Source organism: Rhipicephalus sanguineus, chromosome 7 (genome assembly GCF_013339695.2).
Source record: "Rhipicephalus sanguineus isolate Rsan-2018 chromosome 7, BIME_Rsan_1.4, whole genome shotgun sequence".
In the NCBI taxonomy this organism is placed as follows: Eukaryota; Metazoa; Arthropoda; class Arachnida; order Ixodida; family Ixodidae; genus Rhipicephalus; species Rhipicephalus sanguineus.
In genome coordinates this window covers 126,895,914-126,913,465 of record NC_051182.1, presented here as the reverse complement: position 1 = coordinate 126,913,465, position 17,552 = coordinate 126,895,914, and the positions used below count along the sequence as shown (strand labels likewise).

Below are 17,552 nucleotides of genomic sequence, written 5' to 3'. Positions count from 1 at the left end.
GGGCGAAGCTTGGCCTCCGTTGCCGAGGTCGCAGTGACATGAAGACTCACAGTGCACATCGGCAAAACTGAACCCTGTATCTCCGACTGACAAGTTGCCAGAAGACAAATCAATCCTTACAGTCCTTCAATCACTATTAGACACACTTCGCCTGTTCGTCGGCAGGCCGAAATCACCATACGCCGAGTCCGCACAACAGGTACTACATGTTATACGTCAAGTACTTGCAAGCCTTCAGTAGGCACCATGACTCGACGATCTACAATGGAACGTCATACGCCTGAGGTCCTGCGCCCAGTACTATCGACTGCAGCAGTGCAGTTTAAGCTGACGTGTACCTCTTAGATGCGAAGCATCTTATGGCGGAGTTCAATCCGGTGGTGGTGTGCGGCGTGACCACCCTTACTGCGCATGCGCAAACCCACTTCACACACTTCCTCTCCACTCCCACTTTCCCTCTGAAACGCGGGCTCGACATGCCGAAACGCTGCTTCGCATCGCCTCATAGTCCCCTTTAGCGGGAGATGGTGTAATTTCTTTTTTCCGTGTGTTCCCTTCCTTGAATCTATATTCTCATCGCTTAAACCCCCTCCTCAGCGTAGGATAGCAAACCGGACGCGCATCTGGTTGACCTTCCCGCCTTTCCTTCCTCTTCCTTCTTGAACAACAAATATGTTCCTCTATGCATTCCTTGGCTTGTCAATTGGATTCAATTGGTTTTGTCAAACAAATAACGGAGCTCCTCGAACAATGCTGCTTCTTTCCTACGTTAAGTGATTTTGACTTGCTCAGTCGATTGCGCGTTGTCCCTTTCAACGCACCCCCCCCCCTTCGGTGCCTTCTGCAAATCACCCGGCGTTACACAAGCTCCGGCATCGACCCACCTTTGACCAGGCGACCATTTCACGTCGAGTGATTAAGCCGTTCATGACGCCTTGTGACTTTTCTTTGTAGCTTTCTCACGCATTCGCGTTAATGCCGACTACGCCGGATTCATCGACTCGCAAGTCATAAGACTTTCGCCTTAATAACAATGCATTATGGACGTCGGAAGGGGGTGCAAAAGAAGCACTGTCCCCCCCCCCCCCCCACCAAGCCTCGCCAGCACTCTCCCCTCTCCCACCGCGATGCAACACGGGATTGCACTCATAGGCGTGCATAGGGTTCCCCATTTGGGGGGAGGAGCTCCACCGTGCCTTTTACAATGGCCTGCCTTTGGTCCCCGGCTTTCTTGAAGTAAAGATGGCAAGTAAGCGGCTCATGGAACGTAACATCCGGGGCCTTCATCAGCCTTTTTCGTCAAAAACCTGCGTGATCATAACCCTGCTCTTTAAGACAATGACGGGGCAGGTATGACTCAGTCAAGGAATCGGGCAGACAGACCCCCCACCCCGGCCCCCCTCGTGCGCACGACTATGACAGCAGCCCCCTTCCGCCCAAGATCCTGCCGACGCTCACGCGAGGAATCATGTTCAAGAGGACGCCCGTTCATTTTTTCAAAGAAATGTTCGTCTTTATTAGCGTAAACTCTCCGCGCTGATGCAGACCCGCGACAGGTCTTCCACATTGCGGTCTGTGTTGGCGAATTGAACGCGGCTACATCGCATTCGTCGACGACCGGCAGTCCCACGCCACGTCGTCGAGCTGCAAGTAGCGTCTCACGCGAGCCCAGCAGTGCTCGTCGAGGGCGTCCAGCTGCGCACGGCCGTCGTCACGTGGCTGACACGTGACTCGCACCTTGACGACACCGGCCAGTCGCATGAACTGTGCATGCCTTCGATGCTACGGAAGCGCTGTTGCACAGCGACTACTGCGTCGGCTTCGGAGATGGACAGTACTTTAGACAACTCTGCGAGGAGGGCTGGGTGGCGGTACACTCGGTCCAAAGCGGCAGCGCAGGGCCTGTTGGGAAATGAAACGAAATGTATTTCAGACATGTGGCGCGTGGTCTCCCCTGCGTCTTCTCTGGACCGAAATAAAGTTTGCATCATCATCATCATCATGTGGGAAAATGATGGCTCTGTTGGCTGCGTCGAAATATTTTTACCCGCTCAAGAAAATTCGCACTCTTTCTAGAACTAGCGAAATACCAGGCGAATATGTACGTTGTGACGAAGCTCATGACATTTTTTTTACTTTCCTTGACATTACCACTGGTTCTACTCGCTGTGACTTGGAACTGACACTTGGTGTTAATTTACTTTAACATTTCGCTCTTCTTCAAAAAAAGTTTGTAAACCGCTTGTAAACGTATGAATTTACAAGTTTTGAGCTTATTTTATCACCTTCGCGACACCTCTTTACTAGCCAGCAGCTAGTAAATGTTGCCGTTACTACAAGGGAGGCTTTGTTATTTTTAACTACGTCACTACTAAGCACACCTATGTTGCCAGATGCTTGCTTCTATGATGCCGTGGTAACTACGCCGTAACTGCAAGTGTTATGCCAAAATTCTGACAAACATTAATTTTCTTGATCACGTTGCAATAAGTTTCGTGTAACGTGATGGCTCACATATAGTAAAATAGATAGGGCACGAGATAATGGCTAGAAAACATCGATTATTCTTATAAATTCCATGACTGCTAACCGGTACACGGTGTGCTATCCCAAAGCAGGTGTATACATCGCCTTCAAGGTGCTCTTAGACTAGATACCGGGTACGCAGACTTGATATTCTGTGTGTTCTCCTTTGTGGTCCGTTCATTGCTCTAGGTACGTAGCTTTGATGTGTACTTACCATGGTAATTACGCACAGTAAATAGCGCTTATCAATTAGTCTTAAGAGGACAATGCCGTGCCATTTCTTATATGTGATCTTATACGTTATATGTGCTGTTCTAATAGAATCAACTCGATATGGCAATGCAGATGCACAAAAACAAAGTAAGCAAGAACCATTAGTCGGGTAATTCATAATCTCTCATAATCATATAGTGCTTTTGGGCCGTAAACCCCAGATATTATTATTATATTAGATTATTGTCAATTACTGGTTACTGGTACTTTGGGATGTTTAAGTACGACCGATTCCGGAAATAAAACATTAAGTGTTGAAAGTTAACGCTCGTCTTCTCCGTTTCTCCTTGTGTCTATGTTTTGTTGTGCTATCCAGGTAACGTTCCAGCTACGACTGATAAACAAGCCCATTTCGCCACCCTCGCCCCTTTGAGAGATGTCGTTGAAATGCGACTGCTATTCTATAATCTGCCAACATAGATATTGTCACGTAGTCGCGACGGCGAAGAAAGCGAGACGCAATCGGTAAAGATGGAAGGCTTTGGTGACTGAACCTGTGCCTAGTAAAACAAAGACCTTAAGTATACAAGCAACAGTCGCAGTACAAGGATCACAGAGAGCACGGACGTCGGGCGACGACTAATCTGCTCGTCTGCGAAATGCGTCGGTTAATATACGTGCCCTACAGAGCCTTGCATGTTATCGCTGGTGCCTGAGTCAGCTCTAGAATAAACTCCGTTTTCGTCTTCTGCGCGGAATCTCAACCGCCTGAAATAATCGAGAAGTTCCCAAACATCGCGGCGCGGCCGGCGACGAGTGGTAATTACAGATTTTTCTGGGTAAAGCTCGACCACGTTAAAATAAAAAAAAAAAATACGCGCGTGTGGCATTATCCACCTCTGAAAAAGCTTCGTCCCGATGCTGCAAACAGGACGTGCAAGCGAACATACATGCAAAAAAAATTAACAAAATAAGTTCGAGGTAAAGTTCGCCTGAAACAAGGCACAGTAACACCGGCCAGTTAGGTCAGGCCTTTGTCTGCTGGCATGAACACGCCCTTTCCTAAAAATATCCTGATGGAGGAAGAAACCACTGAGCGCTGGTTGTGTACTCACGTGTCGCACCGTGCGTGGTTCAAGAATTGAGCCGCACGTGCCACATAGCCCGAGTTCCGGCATGCCGTCTCACGCACGCCAGTGAGCCAGTGGGCTTGCCACAGCGAGCAAGGAAACTCCGAGTCCACGTCGACGCTGCACAGCGCGTAGTTCGCCGAGATGCCCGAGTCCGCGAATCGAAGAAAGCTGTCGCATGCGGTTGAATGCCACTTCAGCAAACGGATCTTGCGGATCGTATCGCTTTGTATCACAGCATCGCCGAGCCATTCAACGCCTTCCCAGATTCCCATGTAAACGCCCAGACCCAAATCCGTGATGCTGCAGTTGCGCAGCAACGACTGCGAAAGTGCTTGCAACCAATCGTCCGATTCGGTCGGAAAGTTCGTCCCACTGAGCTGTAGATCCAGCTTTTGGAGCGTGGACGCAGTCGACACGTACTCAATGAAACGCCAGCAAAGCCCCTTCTCCCACTCCACAATTTCTAGGCTTAAAAATGTCAAGGGGGAAAATGCGGCGAGCTCTCGATAAACTGGCAGCACTGTATGCCTGTCCTTGACCGAAATAGACGCCCGCAGTTCGGAATAATTCTTGCAGTCCGCAAGCGAGAGCCCATCGCCGTTACGCTGCGGGACACGTGTTATGTCATTCCGCATGTGATAAAATAACTGGCTATAAGAACGAACAGGTACACAGGGTGGCCTTGACCAAGGTGGCCAACATGAACGCAAGCGCCATGGTTAGCCTGCCGGCCTCAATTTACCTGAGCATCACCGAGCCGTACATGATCACGGCAAACATCGACGTAAGCGATCGCCTCGTAATGAAAACATGAGCACCTTGTGGTACATCGAGCGTGATGACCACGGCAACCACTTGCGACTTTGGCTTGAATTTCCAAAGTCCGCACTAGGCATTGTCGTCCCAGCCAGGACGAAGCACATCACTACCTCACACCTTCAATAAAATTGAAATGAGTGCCCGCGAACCACCACAACCACGACATACGCCAGAAAAATATCTCGTGTAAGACGGCACAGTTACCCCCTGCGCAAGCAAACGCCATTAATTATAGATAAGTCACAAAGGGCCACATACACCCAGGTAGTCTTCGGATACAATAAGTGCCATCTACTGAAGTTGGTCTACGTAGCAGTTTCCAGGGCTGCCAGACTGCACGGCCTATACCTCAACAACGCAAAAGGTTTCTTCAGGTTCCGACATGTCACCGGCTCTATCGATACAGTATGTCCATGACATAACCCGGCTAGCAAACAGGCCTCTAGACATTGTCTTGACCGAGCTACCACTTCGATTCGGTGCCACAAGCACAACAATCACCTCACGCTCGCCGCTCTCAACGGACAGTCTGTGCACGCGCACGTGCACGACCTCGAAAAAGACGCTATGCTCACAGAAATTGGCTTGTTAGCGCTCTCTGAAACATGGAGCGATGAGCTCACTAAAATCACGGGATACCAATGTGTCATCCACAGCCGGCGGCATCATTGGAGGTGCGGCGGCATGTGCACATATCAGAACACGGCGATGCGCAACTTCAACGTAGGCCGCATCCCACTTCGCCGGTCGCCAGACACCGAAACACACACAGACAAGCAGCAGAATCGGCGAGGTCTGCGTTGCACACTTCAGTCACAATAACAAAGACATTGCGCTCGCCGCCATCTACGTGAGTGAGTGTGAGTGAACAACTTTATTGAACGATCCGGCAAAAAAAAAAGAAAGAGAGCTGTCAAGAGCCCCTTCTACACATGCACGCGGGATCGTGAAACGTGCGTGCGCTCTCCATCATAACGGAAAAGTATAAGCACTAGATATCGGGTTATCGCGTCTGGTGTTGTAATACCTATGTTGCTGTTGGCATCGTTACTAAACTGTAGAGAACTGGTCATATAACGCATGTGCGACTATTCAACATATGCGTGTGCGTACACCATATGCGCCTATCTTTAGCGTCATTGCGTAACGTCTCGCTCAATGTAAAAACTTTCGGCAGATCCCACTCCTTGTGGGAATCGGTTTCATGCGAAGCAGTCAGCGAGTACCTCTATGCTGTATTTTATGACTTAGAGCCAAGCGTTACGAGGTGGATCGACGTGTTTTTGTAAGTGTAGTAGTTGTGTGCACGCCGTGGGCTTACTAGGCACGTCGTCAACACTGCCCTTTAGAGGGTAACTTATGGTGTGACTTAACGTAAGCACTAACGTTACAGCACAGACGTCAGTATTATCGAAACGAAGTCACTTTACGGTGCAATGATGTGAATATCATACGTAACTTTCGTTAGCGCATTCTTCCGGTATGGAGCAACGCTTGAATGTAGCTTGCTGAATCATGGGAATACAACTGTAATGTTTATTAGACTGCTATAAAAGCGGAGCCAACACTGGAACGACGGAACCTAACCTGTCTTGACGCCTGTATCGTAGGTGTCATTATATAGTGTTATTCCTTTGTTATGAAATTAGATAAAATCAAGAGTTCGACGAAACGTCGTCTGGTCGGGAACAATCATGGTCAAAAGGTAAAGAAGACGCCGATCAAGACCACTTAAAAAAAAACAAAGACGTTTCGGCTCCCGTACGGCAACCTTGTTCACAAAATCTTTTGTGAGCAAGATCCCGTACGGGAGCCCAAATGTCTTTATTATTTTTAAGTGCTTTCGGTCGGCGTCTTCTTTTTTACCTTTTGACCATAAAATGAGATAGCCAGCACCACAACTACAATTGACGTCGCGCCGACATTACACCTGCATCAGATTTTTTTTTTTTTCAAAGTGGTTTCTAGACCTGGCGTGGCGCTGTGGTAGTATAGCTGACTGCCACACAGAATGCTTGGGTTCGAATCCTGCTGGGACCTTAATTTTTATTGTTTGCATTTATCGGCTCAACGCGGCTGATGTCAGGTTTTTCTTAACGCTCTCGCATTTAAATTACCAATGTATGTTCTCGATATTCCTAGGTAGATATAAACTGTCAATCACCTGTGGCGCATAGCCGTGCACCGCGGCCCGTGTATAAATGGGTATGTGCGACACGTGTCTGAAGGGAAGGGTTTGACGACGTACGCGGCAGGATGTTCACGTTATTCATGTCATGGCCCGACAGTCGTATTCATAAAATCTTTTTACCCTCCCATGCCAATTTTGCCCTACATCAACTTAAGGAGACGATCACGAGGGCATCCAGATGTAAGCAGATAGATAGATAGATAGATAGATAGATAGATAGATAGATAGATAGATAGATAGATAGATAGATAGATAGATAGATAGATAGATAGATAGATAGATAGATAGATAGATAGATAGATAGATAGATAGATAGATAGATAGATAGATAGATAGATAGATAGATAGATAGACAGATAGATAGATAGATAGATAGATAGATAGATAGATAGATAGATAGATAGATAGATAGATAGATAGACAGACAGACAGACAGACAGACAGACAGACAGACAGACAGATAGATAGATAGATAGATAGATAGATAGATAGATAGATAGATAGATAGATAGATAGATAGATAGATAGATAGATAGATAGATAGATAGATAGAAACGCTCAAAGTGCCTGAGGTTCGCTAAGAAATGCTTCGCATTTAAAATTACGCCCCAGTCACCTTGCCACCGCATGCTTCGCATTACATCGATTCCCACGGTACGTGAGATCTGTGGAGGTGTTTGGTTGTATTTTTCCTATCGAACAGCGATTTCAGTGCCAGGAAAGCTTAACATAGCTTTGTGTTCGTCAGTCACGGGGTTGCGATAGTCGACGAATGCACCCCGTTGGGCACTACTTACGTAGACGACGTAACTAGTGCGTGTCGAAAGGCATAACTAGTAAACCATCCTCCACATAAGCGAAGGTAAAACCAAGTATCACAAGCAAAAAATCGTAATTACCTCACTACCAATGGGAATCGAATTTATTTAATAAGCGTGCAGCGAAGTGCCCGAAATGCTTTCTTCAATACACGTATAGCTACAGAAAGTTGCGGGCCGCAAAGCTAGGATCGTCTTTCACCTCCAATAAACTAAAAACTTCTACGCTAATGTCATCCGCGATGAGCCACAAGATCATTTAATTCCATTAGTTATGTCACAACCACCGACGCTGGAAAAGAAAACCGTGAAAATACCGCACTGTGACGTTCCCGAAAACGCGGGCTGGACCCCAGGCCTCTCAAGATCTTTGCATCCATTTCCTCAACCCAAGCTTCGGCAGAAAGAAGTCCCCCCGGGGTAACGAATGCGCATTTCGGAGCAGAGTTCCAGGAAGAATTCTGTTGACGGTCCACGCGGGCCTACCACGCGAACACCGCGATCGGGTGACGCTTCTTGTGTATGGCCACTGCAGCAGCGAGGCGTCGTGCGCCCCCTTCGGTTTTATGGCAAGGGGGGACGTCTCAGCACCACGAACTCCAAAAAGGCGCGCAGCGCTGCATATGAGGGCGTCACGCGACGATCTTGAAGAAAAAAAATTCGGCAGATCCCACGTACCGTGGGAGTCGATGTTATGCGAAGCATGCGGCGGGTAGGTGACTGTGGCGTAACTTTTTTTTACTGAGCGACACGTTACAATATGACGCTAAAGATTTGTATAAATTTTATACGCACACATATATATGTTGAATTGCCGCATATGTGTTACATAACCAGCTGTTTATGGTTGGGTAACGCTGCCAATGGCAACGTGGGTATTGCCAACACCAGAAGCGGTAAGTTGATATGTATTGGTTATACGTGTCCCGAGAACGCATGCACGTTTCACAAACCCGTGTGCATGTGTGCAAGAAGTTCTTGACAGTTCTTGAACAAGGGCACCATCACCGTGATCAGTGAGCACCAGCAGCTGGTCATGACTTCTTATAGGATCCGGTCGCGATCGTCGTGACGAGGGGTCCATGTGTAGTGAAGTATGTCGTATAGTAGAGCTGTTGGAATTCATGGATGTCTCGGTCATTTCGTCGACAAATTGTCTGTCGACAGAGCCGGCGAGATGTCGGAATCTGAAGTCATCCTTCGCGTTGGTGAGATATAGGCCGTCGGGGCTGGTAGGCCTGGATAGTGCTACATAGACCAACATCAGTGGATGGTGATTGTCGTATTCGTAGACTACCTGGGCGTATGTAGCCTACGTAGCCTAGTCTACAAAGCGGCTGTCGATCAATCTGACATCATTCTCGGTCAGCATGAGGCCATCGCTCAGCCTCGTAAGAAATGAAGAGGACACTGCGTCGTTCTGGTGGACGAAGTGCAGTTTACGGTGCGGTGATGTGGATATCATATGTAACTTAACTTTCGTTAATGTATTCCTCCGGGGTCGAGCAATGCTTCAATATGGCTTGCTGAATCATAGGAATACAAACGAATGTTTATTAGACTGTTGTAAAAGTGGAGCCAACACTGGAACTACAGACGTTAATCTCATATGACGCCTGTATCGTAGGAGTACACATCGTAGCAGTATCATGTAGTGTTTATTGCTTTCTTGTAAATTTACATAGCCAGCACCACAACCACAATTGACGTTGCAATGATATTACGCCTGCGTAGGCTGTTTTTCCAAACCAGTTTATAGACCTGGCGTGGCTCAGTGGTAGAATACCTGATTGCCACGCAGAATGCTTGGGTTCGATTCCTGCTGGGATCCTAATTTTCATTCTTTCCATTCGTTGAGTCAACGCTGCCGATGTTGGTTTTCCTTAACGCTCTAGCATTTAAGTTACCAATGTCCGTTCTCGCCGTTCCTGGGTAGATATAAACTGTCAATCACCCGCGGCGCATACCCGTACACCGCGGCCCGTGGTAAACGGGTATGTGCCACACGTGTCTAGTGGAAAGGTTTTGACGACGTACGCGACAAGATTTTAACGTTATTCATGTCACGACCCGGCAATCATATTCGTCAAATCCTCTTACCCTCCCATCCAAATTTTGGTCTACACCAAGTTAAGGAGGCCATCATGAGAGCACCCAGACGTAGGCGGCTAGATAGATAGATTGATACGTAGATAGAAACGCTCAAAGTGCCAGAGGTTCGCTTAGAAATGCTTCGCATTTAAAAAAAAAAGATCGTACCCAAGAGCCACCCTGCACAGGGTCAATTGCCAGGAGCATGGAGGAAAGAAGAAAGGCCTGAATAGTGGAAGCGGAGGTACCAGCAAAGGTTCCCTTGCCGAGGCTACTCGAATAACGCCGCCTCCTCGTTCCTTTTTTTTTTTTCTTCGTGGCCCTAAGCCCTTGCTGAGCCAACCTCCATAGCCAATCATCGCCTTGATGAAACCGAAAACACGATGTTTCAGCCATGTTTTCGGGCGTGGGGCTTGATGGCTGTCGCACCTTGCAGTTAAATTCGAGTGTTGCGGCGCAGTACAACGCCGATAAGAGTTTGGCGCAACTGGGGTGGTTCGGCGCAGGTAGACAAGTATGGCACACAATGGCGCAGTTGTTCCGCCCCTGCCTGGGAAATGTTGCCTTCTTCAAATCAGTCCACGAGAAAAAAAAAAGTTAAAAAGCGAGCTTTTTTTATTAAACGCTTGTTTTAGAAAAATCAAATAAAGAGAACTCCGGTACCAATGTTAACGAAAATGTGGATCAATAAGATCGGTAATGTCAGTAAAAACACGGTTCCAGCATTATGTGACCGCATTTGCTTTTTTCACAAAATATAACAGGCGAAAGCGGTGTATGCCGAGTGTGCTGGCTTCAGTCCCATTGCTGTTTATCATCCCGCATTCTACGTCAATCCAGTCTGGGAGTGTTGGGAGTGTTTATCCAGCAATCCAGCGCTGGGAGTGTTTATTGGAAATAATATTTTCGGTTCCGCGTACTTTGAATATGCCCTGCCCACAGAAAAAATATCAAGCCGACATGCATGTTCGATCTGTCGTGGAATCAGCCATAAGGCTTCCGCATAATAACGAAGAGTCACAATAAAGGAAACACCCGTTTAATAATCTTTTCTTCAGAGAAATGTTTGACTTTATTAGCGTAAACTCTTCGCGCTGATGCAGAGCCGCACGGGGCTTCCTCGCCGCGGTCTCAGTTGGCATTCGAGCGCGGCTACATAACATCCGTCGACGACTGGCAGTACCACGCCACGTCGTCGAGCTGCAAGTAGCGTCTGACGTGAGCCCAGCAGTACTCGTCGAGGGCGTTCAGCTGCGGACGACCGTCGTCACGTGGCAGACACGTGACGTGCACCTTGACGACACCAGCCAGTCGCATGAACTCGTGCATGCCTTCGATGCTTCGGAAGTGTTGTCGCACAGCGACCACTGCGTCGGCTTCGGAGATGGCCAGTACTTTAGACAGCTCTGCGACGAGGGCTGGGTGACGGTACACTCGGTCCAAAGCGGCAGCGCAGGGCCTGTCGGGAAATGAAATGAAATACATTTCAGCCCTGTGGGAGAGTACCGGCTCTATTTGCTGCGCGGAAAGATTTGCGCCCGCTCAAAAACAATTAGTTTCTTTACACACAACCGCTAGCGAGAGCACAATCGAATGTCTATGCAGTCACGAAGGAAAAAAAAGGGAATTTTAAGGGCTCGTTTATCTTTGTTAGACAGAAGATTAATGACAACTGACACAATAATGCCAAGCAAAGTATAGGGGATGTTATTTGAAGCGATTTTGATGTAAATATGATATAAATGTGAATGAAAAGTGGACGAAAAGATAACTTGCCGCCGGCAGGGAACGAACTTGCAACTTTCCAATTACGACATCATAATAACCACAAATAACATACCCCTATACTTTTTTCGCATTAATGTCTGTCAGTTCTCATTATTATTATGCTGTCAGGAGACACTTATTACAACTCTTTCTGTTTACTTTTAAACACATCACCGGTTTCTACTTAATGTGACTTGATCGCCGAGGTATTAATTCACATTTTCGCTTGAACCTTAAATTCACTTTACCATTTCAGTTACGGTTAATTCGCATTTGATTTGCATGTATACCCTTATACAGTAACTTATTCAATTTCACATTTATTTCATTCATCTTTAACTTTATTACACCACGATGAAGGAATCGAGAATTTTTAGGATGGCTGCCGGTCAGATGTTACTGCGATTCTATAATGTGCCATCACAGACATGTTAGTTCTGCTGCAGCCAGGCATGTGTAATCACAGACTATTGGGCGAGACCTTTGCCGCTGGCATTAAACGCCCTTTCCTAACTTACTGATGGTGGACGAGATCATTGCGTGCCGTTGCGTACTCACGTGTCACACCGTGCCTGTTGCAAGAATTGAGCCGTACGTGCCACATAGCCCGAGTTCCGGCGTGCCGTGTCGCAAACGAAGGACCAGTCGCCTTCCCAGTCCTCGTAAGAAGACTTCGGGTACAAGGCGACGCTGCACAGCGCGTAATTCTCCGAGATACCAGCGCGCACGCCTCGAAGAAAACTGAGACGTGTGGATGAACTCCACGTCAGCGAACGGAGCTCTCGGATCGTCTTGCTTCGTGCTACAGCTGCGCCGAGATATTTAAAGCCATTGCGGGGGTACACGTCAACGCCAAGGCCCAAATTTGTGACACTCCTGTTGCGCAATAACGACCCCGAAAAAGGTAGCCACCAATCCTCCGATTTGGTCGGAAAGCCGATCCCACTGAGCTGTAAATCCAGCCTTTGGAGCGTGGACGTCGAACACACGTACACAGCCAAAAAAGCAGGCAAAGTTCCTTCACCCAACCCCTAATTTCTAGGCTCAAAAATGTCAAGGGGGGAAATGTGGCGAGCTCTCGATAAACTGTCAGCACTGTGGATATCGCATTGGCCCTTACACACGCCCGCAGTTCGGAATAATTCTTGCAGTCCGCGAGAGAGAACCTGTCGTCACTAGTGGAGGATACGAAGGAGACTTTCTCTTCACAACCGATTTTCTCGAGCTTCTTCGCGATGTCACTCAAGCGACAGAGTTCACCTTCGCCCGCAACAATAGTCGCCATCTTCAGGCTTCGGTGTCGCGACAAAACGCGAAAGAATTGTTCCCAGCACTCACTCGTCCAGATGCTTACACTCAAGGTGATATGCTGGAGGGTGTCGTTCTTCGACATCGCCCCTAGCCAGGAGTCGGTGTAGGTATTCCCAGGCACCCCTTGGTTCTTCCGCTGAAGGAAGCACAAACAAGCAGCCCCAAAGTCCAAAGCTTCGCAAAACTTTGCTCTGCGCTAGCATTATAGCTCCCAACTTGACTGCTCTCTCCATCCAAACCGGGCTCGTGCGCTTCCAGACTGCTCGACCGTACTATTCTTGAGCATGCCTTGGAAAATCCATTTTATGGTGTTGTCGCTGATGTCATGAGCGCCTGCGACAACTCTCAAGTGTTTTAGGGTAACCGTACCGCTCAGAAAGGCCACGAACGATTCAGGCTCTCGCGAAATTTCAGAGAAACATAGCGTCAAATCTCGCAGCGTGGTGTTGGCCTTCAGTGCGTTTAGGAGCCCCGTTTGGTTGTTTACTAAGCACGGTGCGTTGAAATGGAGTACGGTCAACGTCGAAGAAGCGCGGAGGAGCGCCGATATCGTTCTTGGACACATTGAGTTCTGTGTGGAGACTTCGCAACGCAGTTCCTCGAGGCGTTTCATAGATAAAACAACTTCGCAAGCGCGCTCATTTGGATACGGGTAGGAAATTTTTAAGGTCAATGATTTCACGTAATCATTTCCGTTTAGCACGGTGCAAAGCACCGCGCTACACAAATTTCTCATATCCAGATCGACCGTGTAGTTTGGAATCTGGACTAACTCCACGCATCGATGTGTCTTAAGGAGCCAGTACAGGAGGGCGGCGGCCTGACGCATTTGGCTATCTGTGGGCCACGGATAACAAATGTTACCTACGTGCACGAGTCCCAATTGCCTCCCCACTCCCGTCAGCTCGCGCAGCTCCAACTTAAGCCAGCAGAGAAACTCGTTCCATAGGGGAATACTGGCAACAATCTGGCACCTCGTGTCCTCGGAGGCCGTGCATGGCATGCGATAGTCGATCAGACTACCAGAGAAGCAGCCCCTGGCGCCTTCCAGATGAACCAACAGGTCGCCGAGTTCGGCAGCGCCATCACGCGCCGGAGCAGCCGCTGCAGCACTCCCCGTAGTGTCCATTTCGCCTGCGTAAAAGAGAATTTATGACACACACGAACGCGCACGCATGCATGCATATACACACAGGTTGTTTCAGATGGCTTGAACAAAAATGTGGTTAACCGTCGTGCGGGGGCTTCAAACCAACGATGCATGGTTTGCCGTGATGTGGAAGATTTCCTAGTATTTTTGTGTTCCGCTCAATTAATGAAGTAACAAAACTCCATCATTCATGCACTAACTCCTTCCAATACATATACACTGATGTCTCAAAGATGTTTGCTGCATCACAGAAGCAGCTGGGGGCTCGAAGTGAGCATCAGAAATGGTATCCTAGATTATAAACAGATTGTCCGTCGTCATACTTTGTTGTCTTCGCTGTCTTTTAACATGTCTTTGCTTTTTTTTTCCCTCTTATTGGCAAATTTTTATGCCATAAGGGAAGCGGATATGCTATATTCTAGTCCAGGGTAATCGGTAAGGAAGGAATAATTGTTTTAAAGTTACTCGCTAGAAGTAATTCATTACATCACTTAATTACTGGTTCACGAAAGTAATTCGTTATGTTACTCATTAGAGGAAAAAGTAATTACAAAATTTTCGTTACTGCCAAGTCTGAGAGCTCCTCTCTACTGGCTGTTGTCGATCTCACGGTGAAGGTTGGGTATACAAAGAATCCCACCCCACCGCAAAATTATTATTATTATTATTATTATTATTATTATTATTATTATTATTATTATTATTATTATTATTATTTGATATACATACACATACATACAAGGACAACGAGGAAATTGGAAGGGAGCGCGAATACTGACATGAAACACACTGTAAGGCCGCTGTAAGGCTGCGTGCCCTAGGGATGCCGACGTACGTGTTTACGTTTTCAGGGGAGAGAGCAGTGTCTCTTTCGCTCGGCCGACGGCGGCTGCTCCCTCCCAAGTACTGACCGAGCCCAATGCTGCTCTTCGGGGATCGGACGAGAACCGGCGCATTCAGCATGGTATGGCCGGTGGCTAACGCGGCCCCTGAGCTTTTCTCCTTGTGTTGAGTGCTCAGGGCGAGAACGGTTTCGCACCAAGAGGCGAACCGCGAGGTCGCGGAAGGGCGAGAGGGATCGTATTTCGAAGCGGGGACCTGTTGCTGTGTCTGAGTGCATAGCGGACAGTTGTGTCGGCTGCGATGGCGCCACGCGATCAGTGTGTGAGGTCTGGGCCCCTCTCGTGTGAAGTCTGGGCCAAGGCCGCCGCGGTCTTGTTTTTGGACTCCGGAAAGGCACCGCTTCAGGCCAGGAGACAGACCACACTGCGGGGGTCTGAAGTGCAGGCGGCGCTGTTTGATGACACCGGCCAGCGACGGGAACACGCTGCAGAGGCGAAACCCCAGTAGCCTGGTTTGCGCCAAGTTGGAGGCGACGGCGCTTTTGCTGGCCGACGATGCCGCTGAAGCGCAGAATGGGTGAGCAATAAATTCCGCACGTGGCGTCGGCTCCTGACACTGTGCGTGACCACGTGTCGACCAGAAAGAAGGAAAGCCGTTATTTTTCGTAATATCCTGGTTTTCCGTTTAGGCCCTGCCCGGTGGCACGTTAGTCTGGGCTGTAATCAGCGTTGCTGATAGATCGGTGAGGCTCCGTACAATGTACGTAAAGCTAGCCTGGGCTGTAATCAGTGCGCTGATAGATCAGTGAGGCTAGTGGAAATTGCAAGTTAGGACAGTCTGGACTCTAACTTTGTTAAAGAGTAGAAGAGTGAGACTGTATATTTGTCCTGTTTTAATCTTTGTATCTATCTAAGCTCAGTTGTATTTATCATTTCACATTATCATAAACCACTTCATCCATCTGACTTCCGCTGCTGCCTGCGTGTGAGTTCATCATCGCTGCCGATCACCGTCTAAGATCTCCGTGATCAACGACGAATAACCATCGAAACATTACTCACACCTTACAGCTAATCGAGGGATACCTCAAAATCATACGTCATACAAGGTGCTTGAGCTATCTCAAGCCAAGTATTGTTTACTTAAAGGGGCCCTGCAATACCTTTCTTAGTTATATTTGGAATAGTCTCATTATTGACGTATGACTCTTCACGAGTCATATGCCGCAAAAATTTTTTCGAATCCGTCAAGTCTAAGTGGTGTTACCAAATTATAGAGATCACGTTCCGCAGCTTTCACCCTCAACTCAACGCCGCGAGCGCGCGGAAAGCTGCGGGGGGCGTGAAGGGAGGGAGGGCGGAGGTGCGAGGAGGCGCCGAAGAGTTACGTCAGCGCCGGGGGCATTTTTTTTTCTTCATTTTTTTCTCTCTGGCGTCTCGGCGCAATCACGTGGTCTGTGGCGCCACTTCCGGTCGGCTTGCACGGTCGTCGTCGAGCGGAGCCCATCGCACCGTGATGGCACCGTGTATCGCGCGTGCTTGAAAACTGCGAGTCGGTTTGGTAATGTTGGGTGTGCACCTCGAACTGCCGTAGTGTTTTCATCGCTCTGCCAACCATGGACGCAAACCTGCGTGCGCGATTGGAACGAATGACAGCTGAGATGGGTTTCGACCCACACTCCGATACACCGCCTCGTCGCACTGCTCGCACTTGAGTCGTATTCAACCGATTCAACACGGCAAAGCTGCGTGCACCCTTCTCCCAGTGGCGGTACTTCGATGCTGTTTGCTCTTCGAATGCGGGCGCACAGCGAGTGCGGGCTGACAACAAAGAACTAAAGACTAGAAGAAAGGATCGTAGGGCATCGGGCCGGCGCGGACCCATCCCCCGGCTGTATGCAGCTACCGTGAAAATGCGATTCTGCTTGGTTGCTGTGTCGCGGTTTCTCGGGAACCTGAAACTACGGGGAGGATACGCCGAGGTACGGCTCGATGACATACTGGACAGCGAACGGGACTCTCGCCATACAGCGAACACAGGTATCCTAGGCTAGCCGGCGCCAGCATTGTTATCGGAGAAATGCTGCACCGCTGCCTCGGTCGGTCGTGAGAACGTGCCGACGATGCAGTTTCCAGCTGACGAGGCAACACTCGAACGGCTGCCACTCTCAACGGCAACCGGCGATGGTCAAAAGCACAGAAATATTTACGATTTCGGCACTGCGCATAGTGAAGAAAACGCAACCACGCAACTACGAGCAGACGAGCTTTCGGTGAGACCGGAAGTGCTAGTATTAATGTTTGTTCGGTGTTTTAACGGCATAACACAATATAAACATACATATTATCTACTTATTGAACTCTAAATTACCAACGAAGGTAATAATGAGGGTGTTATCGTGATTATAACATCAGCCAATGGTGCAACTGCCGACAATCGCGTCATATATTGCGGGCTAATACATCATTTGTCAAGAGAAGAGGGAGCGATTTTTAGCTGACTTTGAGAATTTATTGTAAATTCCAGGCCGCTAGCTTCGCTATAATATTTTGCTCGCGTGTTCTCGGGAGCCTCGACTACCGATTGGCAGCGCTTTTTGACCCTGCTCAAAACGCGTCCCGTCAGTAGTTAAAGCAAGGACGACGGAGGCTTCAAGTCACAACAAATACAATTTATTTAGAACTATGTCA

General features: G+C 48.4%; 2 protein-coding genes across 2 annotated transcripts; both read right to left on the bottom strand.

Annotated features, from left to right (window-relative positions):
* Positions 1-1,658: 1,658 nt before the first annotated feature.
* On the bottom strand, positions 1,659-4,507 carry LOC119398991 (uncharacterized). Its single transcript, XM_037665806.2, has 2 exons — positions 3,855-4,507; positions 1,659-1,902 (listed from the first exon to the last, which is right to left on the bottom strand). The coding sequence occupies exons 1-2, from the start codon at positions 4,505-4,507 to the stop codon at positions 1,659-1,661; spliced, it is 897 nt and encodes a 298-aa protein (XP_037521734.1).
* A 6,324-nt stretch (positions 4,508-10,831) lies between these two features.
* On the bottom strand, positions 10,832-13,998 carry LOC119398990 (uncharacterized). The gene is made up of 3 exons (XM_049417492.1): positions 13,738-13,998; positions 12,117-12,589; positions 10,832-11,250 (listed from the first exon to the last, which is right to left on the bottom strand). Exons 1-3 carry the CDS (start codon positions 13,996-13,998, stop codon positions 10,944-10,946), a joined length of 1,041 nt encoding a protein of 346 aa, XP_049273449.1. The 3' UTR covers positions 10,832-10,943.
* Between the last annotated feature and the right edge of the window lie 3,554 nt (positions 13,999-17,552).